This window comes from Pipra filicauda, unplaced genomic scaffold (assembly GCF_003945595.2).
Source record: "Pipra filicauda isolate LSUMZ 115617 unplaced genomic scaffold, ASM394559v2 scaffold174_size2080704_pilon, whole genome shotgun sequence".
NCBI classification, from domain to species: domain Eukaryota; kingdom Metazoa; phylum Chordata; class Aves; order Passeriformes; family Pipridae; genus Pipra; species Pipra filicauda.
The window spans coordinates 1,348,660-1,360,968 of record NW_024104262.1 but is presented as its reverse complement, the minus strand read 5'-3'; the positions used below and the strand labels follow the sequence as shown (position 1 = coordinate 1,360,968).

Below are 12,309 nucleotides of genomic sequence, written 5' to 3'. Positions count from 1 at the left end.
CTTGACCTACTCTTATACTATTTCTTTATGTTTAGATGGAGCTTGAGTGACATATCTTTGTTACTGAGTGGTGTAAAATTCTCTTAACTTTGCTCTTAAAGATACAGCTAATAAAATATAGAGTGCATGGTCAGTGAGGGGTGGTTGTATCTTGGAGACAGGCAAATTTGGGATGTAGATGTGCATTAGTATTATAATTAGATTACAATGAACCAAGTTCATCAAAGGAGAGCAATTTTGCCACAGTTGCTGACTCAGCAGGAGGACATCTGTCTCCCTTGGTTGACAGGTGCAATGCATTTTATCAGCTAGAAAGTACCATCGAGTTCCCCTCCCTTCAAGGATTTCAACAGACCCTGTTCACAATGTCTTCACTCTGCTCCACTCTCTGTTTCAACCCTCTTAGCAGGTGCTTAAGGTTGTAGATTTCATTTATGGGAATCATCCTGGAATAAGTTTTGGGCCTGCTTGCCTCATTCCATACTACGCAGCAACTGCATTTCACCCTAGAATTCATGTATCATTATAACTTCTGTTAGGATGTGAATATAACATTCCTCTAATTTTATCCCAGCCATCTTTTCACAATACCAAAAATCTACATATCTGTTTACACAATGATACCCCTGCAATAGTTACTGCTTTGGAGGCCAGGACACTTGAGAGAAAAGTGCAAAGATAAGAGCAGAAGTGAGGAAATCTTGTGAGCCCTTCACTAGCTGCAGCTGGAGCTGGCTGAACTATTTTCTCATATTATACTGCGTTTAGCTGGGATGGAGTTAATTTTCTTTATTGTAGTTTGTATGGTACTATATTTCAGACTTGTGGCCAGTCTTGATAACATACTGATGTTCAGCTAGTGCTGAACAGTGCTTGGTAGTGTCAAGGCATTCAACATTCTTCATTCTACTCCTCCAGTGAAAAGCCTGGGGGTGGACAGTAGGCTGTGAGGAAACACAGCTGAGACACCTGACCCAACTTGACCAGAGAGATATTGATATTCCATACTGTACTATGTCATGTGCAGTAATAAAACTGGGGGGGGGAGGGGGAAAGAGGGGGCCCTGGGTTGCCATTGCTCAGGATTTGAAGGGTCATTAGTCAGCCTACGATGAAGGATTGTTCTTGCATCACTTGTTTGTTTGGGGTTTTTTTGGGGTCTTTTGGTTTTTTGGGTTTTTTGGGGGGATGGAGTTTGTTTTCCTTTTATGTATTAAAATGTGTTTATTTCAATCCACAACTTTTCTCACCTTCACTATTTGGATGCTTTCCTTCATCTCACTGCAGAGGGGTAGAGTGAGCAAATAGCTGTGGTGGTGTGTAGGTGCCTAGGGTTAACCCACAGCAACATGGTAATTCTGGGTCTGGGAGCATGATTTCGGGCCCTGAAGCTGGATCCATGTGAATACAGCTCAGATATTAGTGGTCTACCAGGTGTAGAAATAACATATATTATTCAGAGCCTGGTCAGTTCAGTCTGTATCCTGGAGCTGTCAAGATTTGCTCTACTGTCCATTCTTCCTACCAAGTTTAATGTATTATTAATTATATTGCATTCTGTAACTATCCATAGTTTAGCTGAAAGTTTCCTATTGTTCTTCCTCTGTCACTTCTAAATGCAAGTATAAATGACTCTCAGTAACTTAGTCTACTGCTTTCTGGTGACTTCAGCATACATGAATTGCCAAGAACTATGTAGCTGTAATTATTCACTAATCATAATGAAATTTTTGAACTGTATTTGTGGTGGTATTTTTTAGTAGATCTATTTCTCGGATCCATTTCTCCGGGGGCTTCCAGAAGTATAAATGATTTGTAGTGTTAGGCTGTCATGTCTAAGATTAGAACTGTAAACATTGCAATTTAAAACATTTCAAAAGACATTAGTGTCTTTTGTGCTTCAAACTGAGTGTCTTGACTGGAGATATGCTACAGGTACCATATTTTGAAAAGATAATGATCTGTAGTTTCTTGAAATCAGGACTCTTCAAAGAAATTAATATTAGTTGATTGAAAATCAAGCCAAAAAAACCCTAGTTCTTCTTGAAAACTTCAGGACAAATTAAAAAACCCCCATATTTAAACGGTGTTTTCTATTTTTAATTGAATACCAAGACAATTACAAGATGCTTATTAAGACTAACCAATTGGAATATTTTCTTTGATTTTAGGAGCCATCCTGATGTACATAAATTCAGTGTGGAGACAGTCCAGTGGTATCCTCGTGACACTGGCATGTTTACATCCAGCTCATTTGATAAAACCTTAAAAATATGGGATACAAACACTTTACAAGTAAGAGAGTTTCTGCAGCTTGCAGGCTTCTTTGTGTATATGTTATTCATTCCACATCTGCAGTTTTCCCAGAGGTGAACAGGAGCAGGCATCCAGAAGGATGAAAACCAGCCTATTGTTAGAACTGTGGGTGCAGCAGAAGGGTGATATGATTCCGGCATTCATGTATACCCTGGTGTGTGCCTCTCCCTGTCTGAAGATCTGAATGTCTAAACTGTAAGAGAGCTTGGAACCCGTGGGACAGTCCTCTCTGCTTTTGTTGTGATCAGGAATACAGCTAGTTGATGTTTTGCTGTGTAAACTTGCCCACCAAGGTGTAGTCTGAAGTTCATTCTTGAGGATTGTTAGTTAAGTGTAATGGAACGTACAGCAGGGTGAGTTATTTTTAGCAACCGGCACCTAAATACTGGTTTTGAAGGACTGGTGGTTTTGGCATTCAGGATCATAAGGTCCAGAATTCTGCTGTTGTAAGCAGTATAGACAGCATTTCTAAAAATTGTTGGAGAATGAGAGAAGCCATTAAGAAAATGCTAACCAATGTAACTGGCATTATTAAAGTAAACTGATTATGTAGGAATTCATGTTGCTTTGCCTCATATCTCTTGTTGAACCATGGATTCATGACTGCAGTTTGTCCTGTTTCCTGTGTGAATGTATTAATGAATTTACACTGATACTGTTTGACTGTTGTTTCACACATAATGAAAGAATTTAAAAAAAATTAGAGGTTTGTCATCCTAGGGACACCACAGAAAACAAATTTTTACCTTTTTGGGTTTTTTGTTTGTTCGTTTGGGGTTTTTTTTGTGAGATGTGAAGCTACATTAGCAGTTACTTAATCTTCTTATGAACAGTTCGCTTTCCAGATAGTTCTGTGAGCATCCCTTAAAAACAGTGTTCACATGAAGGTTATTGAATGACCTGTTTTGCCACCAAATGATATTTTTGAAAATACAGACAAGTTTTAAGAGATTTTTCATATATCGTATTTTAGAATGAGACAACAAAAGCAGTTTACCTGAAAGCAATTGTAATTATTAAAGTAAACATTGAAGTTTATTGAAGTAAATATTATATTTCATTTTTTTAAACACTTACAAGGTAGCTAATAATTTTATATGATAAGGGTGTAAATTTTGTAGGAATTGAAGCTACATTATAACCTTCTTGTTTGCTTGCTAACTTTGTTAATTTTTGATAATTGTAATGTTTTCCATTCGTGCTTCTTATTAGCCAATTTTCTTGGTCTTTCTTTTTGGTCATCTCTGAGCTCTAGTGTTGTCCTAGTTTTGCAAACAGACTTGCTGTGCGGTGCTTGCATGATCTGGTTTCCAGCTTGGAGAATTATTATTACTATGTAAATAGTAGTATTTTTATTAGTCTTATTTGTAGTTTATTTGTACTTGAAAAATGATGAGCATTTACATTCTGATAACATACTTGCACTGTCATTAGTTTAATCTTTTTATTATCAGCCTGCAGATATATTCTACTTTGAGGGAACAGTCTATAGCCATCACATGTCTCCAGTTGCTACACAGCATTGTTTAATAGCAGGTATGTATTTGTTTGTAAGAAGTGTCTTACATATTTTGGGTTTATAGTAACAAGCAAGTAATATTCAGTAGGGTTTTTTTACCTACCCTATCTTATTTTTACATAAATTAAGTCTTCATAAGACGTAAGTTCATTGGTTAAATAAAATAGTATCCATTCGTTGGATGATGTCAATGAGAATATCATATTTGTTCTTCTGAAATAATGCATGAGTCAATTCTCCTACCTGATAAAAACTCTTAGTTATAATTAGATTACCTTTCATTACCTAAGCTAGCATTTGAGGTTTATTAGGTCGAAACATAGTAAACTGTGTAAATAGATGTATATTGCTTACATGTATGCATGTAAGCTATGTTTAGCAACAAAATATTTGAGGAGATATTTTTAAGTTTCCTAAATATTGCCCTGTTTACCTCCAGTTTCTAAATTTTTTTTGTTACATGGTAAATTTACTTGGACTAAAAATGTAAATCTATTAATAGAATGCATTGACTCTGACTGAATGAACTGTTATGCAGTTAGCATTTTTCTTCTATTTGCCATTGCTAAGTTTTTTGTTGTTGTTATTCTCTCAAATGCTGGGGTTTTTTTAACTGTCTTTGTTTCTCTTGTTACAGTTGGTACCAAAAGCCCCAAAGTACAGCTCTGTGACTTGAAGTCTGGATCCAGTTCTCACATACTACAGGGTACTTCTTAGTCTGAAACATAAATGTTAAACAATAACTACTTTGAGTAAAACAAGTCCTGTAAAGAAACACTATATACAATGTATTCTTTGTCAGTAACATGACTCATTTATTTATAACCAGTTGTGAAAGTTACACAGTGGCAAAAGGTTCTTCTGGGTGTTTTCTAGTGCTAATAAATTGGAGAATACAAATATTAATCAATGAGCAGTTACTACAGATGTTTGGGCGTTTTCATGATCTAATCAGTAGTGATTATTAATTATTACATGTTTTAAGTGTATTCATTGATTTGAGGGTTTATGGGGGGCTGTTTACAAGAAACTCAAAGAACAACTAAAACAACCAAAACTTGTCATAAAAAAAAGAAACCCCACACCTAAACACACACACACAAAACCCCCAACAACTATTTTAAAAAAATATATCCTATGGAGGCATTTGAATGACTTTATTTAGAAGTTTCTGGTTTCTCTAGAATAGGCAAGATACTGCTTTCTGTAGAAGGGTGATATCTAATCCTTTGCGTATTCCTAATTCAGTTAAATATAGAGGTTTATTGTTCCATAATCCTTTACTTTTGGCACTTAAGAAGAATGTGCCTTTGGTGTCTCTTCTCTAATGTGTACTTTTTGGAGTATGAGTATGTATACATGTGCTCAAGTGAAGGCAATTACGAGGTAAATCTTCATGCTTCTAACCAGCGGGGTAAGATCTGATCTAGAAGCTGATCTAGAAGCTGTAGAGAAACATTAGGTCAGACACAGCAATGTGCAAATGCACCTTTATTTCTTCACTGGCCAGCTCAAGTCTAAAATCAGCCTAGGTGGTTTCATGTGATGTAGAGCTTAAGCCATTAAGCCCTTATGAACTGAATTGGCCACAGTAGGCTTCTCATGTTCTGTTTCTAGAACCAAGAGCACCAGAGAGTGCAACGACAAAAACAGTTCTCTAGACATTCAGTTGGGTTTCATCAGGGCTTCATAATTTAACACAAGAGTTAGTGCTTTCCAGGCACAAGCTCTGCGTCATTGTACACAGCCTGGTACACTTAGCTCAAGTGCAATATTGGACAAATAAGTGGAGGGAGAATATGTCCTCCTATTAGCATAACCTAATAATTCTTTACAGAACTTGAAGCAGTCAGTAGTTTCTTGAAGATAAGTATGAATTTTCACGTAGACTAACTCTAGCAGCTGAAATGGAGCAAAATGCATGGCTGTAGTGTAATAATGGATCCAAGTAAATGTGTCTGCCTTGAACCTTCCAAGTGTACCCTGTAGTACCTGTATCATGAAGATTTTTTCTATGATCCTGGTCATCATAGCCCTTTGATTAATTTAGGTAATGGAAATCCACCTACTAGAAGATGTAGGAGGGGCAAGGTGGTTCACATAGCTCTAAACTGCACTAGCAGAAATGTATTTGTATGATTTAGTTTATTTTTCAACAATGTGTTTCTATTACTACATGAAGCCTGATTGCAGTCTCTCCATTTAGGACAATTTACACCTCCTGTTGTCTGTATTTATTTAACATTTTTAAAACTTTCCAAATTTTGAAGTGTATGTGTATGTGAATATATATATATGTGTGTATATATATATGGGAAAGAACCTTCCAGATCATTGAGTCCAACCGTTAACTCAGCACTGCCAAGTCCCTCCCTAGATTATTTTTGTAGGTACCACATCTACACATCTTTTACACATCCCTGGGTTAATGACTCAACCACTGTCTTGGGAAACCTGTTTCTGCTGTAATTTTATTATCCAATCTAAACCTCCAGTAGTGCAACATAGGGCCACTTTCTCTCATCCTGTTGCATGTTACTTGGGAGACTGACCCCTACCTGACTACAACCTCCTTTCAGGCAGTTGTAGGGAGCAATAATATATCCCCATAGCCTACTTTTCTCCAGGATAAACATCCCCAGCTCCCTCAGCTGCTCCTCATAAGACCTGTGCTCCAGACCCTTCCCCAGCTTCATGGGTATCTTAATACTTCAGACCATAAATTCAAGAGAAGAGTATTTGAGGATGAGTAAAGTTTTAAATGTAAGTACATAGGGTAAATATAGCTTTTATTGAACATTTTTAAAGGATTTGAAGAAAAAGAAATGTAAAGTTCCTTCTGTGTGTTATAACACCAGTGCTGTACAAAAGTTAATAGAAGTAAGCTCAGTGGCTGTAACTGTAAAACCATCTTTATTATCAAAAGTTATACACGTGTAATACTCCATCACTTTCAGCTCACTGCATTCTTCTTCAAGCAAGAAGAGCAAAGAGAAGTAATTTCTATCACAAAATTATATAGTTTCACAAAATTCAAATTTATGTTACTTCAGATTATTGTTCTGACTTGATGTGTCCTGTAGAACTAAATATTTGCTTTTACTTTTACTTATTTACATAAAATGATATGTAAAACCTTTTTCATATAATTTTTAGGTCACAGGCAAGAAGTATTGGCAGTGTCTTGGTCCCCACGTCACGAATATGTTTTGGCAACAGGAAGGTAGGGATGTTGCTGAACTCTTGAAAGCACTGAAATGTTTGTCAGTAAAATTTTATATGTTTATGAACATTTTTTAGAATTCTAATGCACTTTTGGAGTTAATCTTCATCACTGACTTTTACCTATGTAGCTCTTCCATAGAAAAACAAAACCTGAAGAGCTGTACAAGTGATGCTTATTTTATAGGAAGTTTGTACAGAATTTTGAAACACTAATTGTATTTACAGGTACAGGAAAATGATAGAACATTATTGAGATACTTACTTCTTACTATTTAGTAGTGCGTGTGTTGCTAATCTGTTTTATAACGAAGTAAAACATGTTTAGCTTAAATGAAAATCCTGGTTAATCATACTCAATCATGTCAAAGAGCATAGCTCAGGTAGCTTAGCTGATGGGTAGTAACTTTCCAAGCTGCAGTAATTCATTGAATATGGATTGTATGTTGATACTCCTGGACCTTTTTTATTTTCCTTTTTTATTTTCTGTCCATTAAAAATTTTATTTTTAATGTGAAAAATCCTCTGACCTTCCTATAGCTTTTGTGTGTGTTATCTTTTGATTATAATGTGACATTTCTCATTTTTTTAGTTGCCATGTTTTTTTCTTTTGAATTGCAGAGAGAAATGGCTGTTTTATAAGTTTAGAGTGAAATTTGGATAAGTCGATACCGTTGTTGCAAACCTTTTGTTTCTAAAGCCAGGCTTCTGCAAGGCTCAACAAAGTTGGAAAATGTTTTAACAGAGTGTGATAGCATGGTGGCTTTGGGGTTTTTGATTGGTTGGTTGTTTTGTTTTAGCAGATGAAAAATTGTTTGCTTCTGTACCAGTCACATGATAGATCTATGATAACAGGAGCCCCGAGTTGTCAGACAACCATTACAAATAATGCTGGAGTCTGTAGCTTCAGTTTAATCAACAGAAGAATTAGCAAGTTTATTCCTCATCTGTGTATGTGTGCAAGGGTGTTATGTTGTAGACAAAGAGGCAAATGTATTGTATTACAGATGAAGATTCATTCTTAGGTGCTGATAGTGTAACTGTTATACTTATTCATACATGTAAATGAATGTCTGAAATCTGTCTTAAAAAATTTTAATGAAATTCTGTTGACTTGAATATGCCCACATGATGAGTGGTTCAGAATAGTTGCTGGGCCAGGTGGGTTGACGGAGGACAGTTATTGAAGAAGGGTGCACTTAATTAACATTATGTTTGCAAATCTATTTTTCTTAGTGCTGATGGTAGAGTAAAACTGTGGGATGTGAGGAGAGCTTCTGGGTGTCTGAGTACACTTGATCAGCACAATGGGGAAAAGTCCAAGGCGTCTTCTGAGGCAGGTAATACAGAATATAACTAGTGGCAATGCATATGTAACTAGAATCGTTCTTATATTTCATAAATATATTGAATACTAAGACTAGCAAAGCGAGTAGTGGTAATCCATTTGTTACCTACTACATAACACAGGCCCTTCAGTTATTTCTGTTGTAGAGGCAGTGTTTGTGGTAGGGATCTTTTTTGGAGGGATCTCCTTGACAGTAGTGGTATATCTGTTCTAAATGGTTTCCCCCCTAAAATGGGAAATTTTGTTATCTGTATTGTCGGTGAAAGAATTCATTCATGCTGTAGATTAGGTTTTATATAAACAACAATCACTTCATACTTCATAAGCTGTTACGGTAGTTATCTTCTTTTGAAAACAAAGACAAGACAAACAAACCCACAAAAGTGCATTCCTTTTCCTGTTTAAATTAGTCTTGCTTCCTATATAAAGCCTTTAGAATATTTTCTCATATGTGGTGTCATAAAATCAGTTCTATTCCTTTTATACCCAAAGCCTACAACAGAGTGTAAAGTTATGATTGTATTTCATTTTACAGGAGGTTGAATTAAATCTTAGTACAATCAAATGCATAATGATGCCTCGTATTAGCTGTAATTGACTACAGCATTAACATTTTTATGTATTTTTAAGTGACATTTCTGAAACTGAAAAAAACCCCCAAACCTCATGAATTGTGGCCAGTTCTGGACAAAATAAATTTCATTTTGACAGTCCAAAATAGTACTTAAACAGTTGCTATTCTGAGATAGAAATACATAGTATTTGGAATTGAACACAATGGAGAAACTCTGTATTATACCTCTGGACAAAGGGATTTTTGTAGCATAAATCAGTGATTAAACCTACCGCTCAGTCTGACTTGTTGTGTGCAATTTAAATTGCATGTAGAAAAATTCATGAAAATGTCTGTAAAGTCAAACTGATTTTCCAAAATGTGTGGTCAGAGGATATGAAGTAGCAGAGAGTATCTGTTTTAATAGCCACTCTCTCCATTATGTCATTTGTAGCATGGTAATATAGATGTTTGGTTTTGACTATTTTAAATTTCATTGAAATTCAAGAAATTACTGAGATGAAAATGGTCTAAAGAAAGCTAAGACTTTGTCAAAAAAGGACAAATTTTGCTTAACAAAAACCAAAATTCTTTGTAACTCCAAAGATAATTAGTGCCATTTTATACATTCCTTTGAATAATGTGTTGACTTTTCAAACACAACATCTTTCTTTTCAACTTTATTTCTGTCTGACAGGTTCAAGATGATTTTTTGGCAATCTAATATTAATCACATAGACTAGGATGTCTGATTTATTAAAATATATATGAACTAAACCAAATGAAGCTAATAGGATTTTTAAAAAAAATATTAAAGCTGATAACACTTTTACCTAAAAGGTATGTCTAAATTAGGTAGTGTAGTACAATGTAGAGATACTTTGTCTGTTTTTCAGTGAGTTAGTTCACGGATGCCATATTTAGATTTGCTGTGGTAGCACAGAGTTGGATTTTAGCATACTTCATGTGCAGTACTGCAGGGTAAACTCAATGAAATTAATTTCTAGTACTCCATGAACAATATAGAATAGGATATTCAGTTGGAAAGGACCTACGATGATCATCAGCTGCCTGACCACTTTAGGGCTGACCAAAAGCTACAGCATGTTGTTAAGGGCATTGTCCAAATGCTTCTTAAACAGTGACAGGTTGAGAGCATCAACCACTCGATGACAGATTGAACAGAACTGGCCCTTGAATTGCACCCTGAGGAACACTACTGGTGGCTGTTGGCCAGCCAGATGTTTTTATAAACCAGAAGTTAACTTATTAATTTACTGAATGTTACCATTTAAACAGCACTTCCAGTGCTCTGCGTTGAACTAAAAATGTATACAAAGCAGTAATTCTTCTCTAGAAACCTGAACCAGCTCTTTTTCCTGACAGCAAATACTGCTCACAATGGGAGAGTTAATGGTTTATGCTATACCAGTGATGGACTTCATCTGTTAACCATTGGTACAGATGATCGGATGAGACTCTGGAACAGCTCCACTGGAGAAAACACATTAGTAAGTTTTCAAGGAACTTCAGTTATGTTTTTACTTGTGTCATAGGTTTACTTGTTCTAAAAAAACCAAGCTGGAATTTTTTGCTGAATTATACTGCCACTGTATGCCATAAATGCCATGGACAATGAATATGGGTTACTCCAGATACCCCAGTCGTGAGCTTCTAATGCAGCTTGCCACCAGTTGACAGCACACCAGCCTTCCTGCCCTGGAAGACCTCTAGGATGGATGGAACTCATAGTCGTGGTCTAAATGAACTCAACAGACATCTTGGAAGGATGGCCATTGACTACAGAAATGATACCTGTGGTTGTGTGTATTTATATAAAAATGTATATGTATATAGTGGGAAGGTATAGCATCTGGGCATATATAGAATCATAGGTGGTATAGAATAAGGGGTGGATAAAGTCCTGGCTTCAGCACAGATCATCAGGAGGAGGCGTGGCCAACACCCCAATGTTATTCAGTACCACCCCACATAACTGACAGAGGCAGGGGAAGGGGGCTTACTCTCTCTCTTCTGAGAAGGGTGTTCCTTCTGGGGGAGAGACTGGTGGGTGAAACGGTCCAGTATTGTTTTATTTTATGTGTAAATTGTTTCCTTGTCCTATACCTTGTGTTATTAATATTGTTGCTGTTAGAGTTTGTTTTCTTATTGCTGTTTCCAGTAAATTGTTCTTATCTCAACCCGTGATCTCTGCCCTTTGTGCTTTCAATTGGAGGCAGGTGAGGGGGAGTGAGCTGTGGCATGGTTTTAGCAGGACTGCTAAATTGGAGAATACCATTCCTAAACCACGATAGGTGGTAGTTCCTCAACCATGTCTAATTTCAGTGAGAGTTTAGGTGTTTGATGTAGATCTGGCATGGAACAGCCTGTGCAAATTCTATTTCTTAGAGTGGAACTGCTGATTTTTAGACATAACTTTCTTTCCTTTTCTTAAAGTTGATATTAAGAAAAGTGATCTTGAATGAACACAAAAATGATTCTCTTGATAGACATCTGTAATGTGAAATATCAGGAGTTATACAAACATAACTCAAAATTAATTTTATTGAGTATTAAGGATGAAATAAAATTGATGTTTTAATATAATTTCCTGTGGTTTTTACTTAATAGCTAACTGTATAATCCTTCATTTTACAGGTGAACTATGGGAAAGTCTGTAATGAAAGTTGGAAAGGACTCAAATTTGCCATCTCTTGTGGCTGTAATCCAGAGTTTGCCTTTGTACCATATGGAAGCACCATTGCTGTTTATACAATTTTCACAGGAGAACTGATAACTGTGCTTAGAGGGCATTATAGTACTGTCAACTGCTGTGTATTTCAACCTCATTTTCAGGTAAGTAAAATAAGACCAGTATTCCGGACAAACTGCAATATTTATGCAGACTGCTGTACAATTTGCACTATAAAAGCATTAACTTTTCAGGAATATGCTTTAATCAAAGATCGTGACATAAGAGAGAGTTCTGTGGCTTGCATGTCATGCAAGAAAAGTTTGGTGAAATTCTTGGGATGGCCTTTTCTGGTTTAGCTTCCTTCCACTATTCAGTTTATCTCACATATGTAACTTCTCAATATACTTCTAGTAATTTTTTGGCATACATACTCACTAATAAATATGCATAAAGGCTTTTGCCTGTTTTCTGTAAGACTGAAGAGGAGGTATTTGTCTTTCTCAGAGATACCTAAGACTAATCACAGTAAGAAAGAATGTGAAGTGCATTAGTATTGCTGTCAGTACTGAGAAGGCTCTAAAGTTCTTGCTCAAATGCCTGTAGTTATACTTTGGATGAAGTGTTGAGAACACGATGATATTCTTAAATTAATCTGA

The 12,309-nt window shown here is 36.1% G+C and overlaps 1 protein-coding gene across 3 annotated transcripts in view; it reads left to right on the top strand.

The window, feature by feature from the left end:
* Positions 1-12,309, top strand: part of ERCC8 (ERCC excision repair 8, CSA ubiquitin ligase complex subunit) — a 29,138-nt gene that overhangs the window by 7,817 nt on the left and 9,012 nt on the right. For all 3 annotated transcript variants that reach the window (XM_027723511.2, XM_027723509.2, XM_039379755.1), the window contains 7 exons: positions 2,172-2,295; positions 3,771-3,852; positions 4,473-4,541; positions 6,992-7,058; positions 8,294-8,397; positions 10,345-10,469; positions 11,617-11,814. In XM_027723511.2, the coding sequence (XP_027579312.1) occupies positions 2,172-2,295; positions 3,771-3,852; positions 4,473-4,541; positions 6,992-7,058; positions 8,294-8,397; positions 10,345-10,469; positions 11,617-11,814 (769 nt within the window). The remainder of the gene's footprint in view (positions 1-2,171; positions 2,296-3,770; positions 3,853-4,472; positions 4,542-6,991; positions 7,059-8,293; positions 8,398-10,344; positions 10,470-11,616; positions 11,815-12,309) is intronic.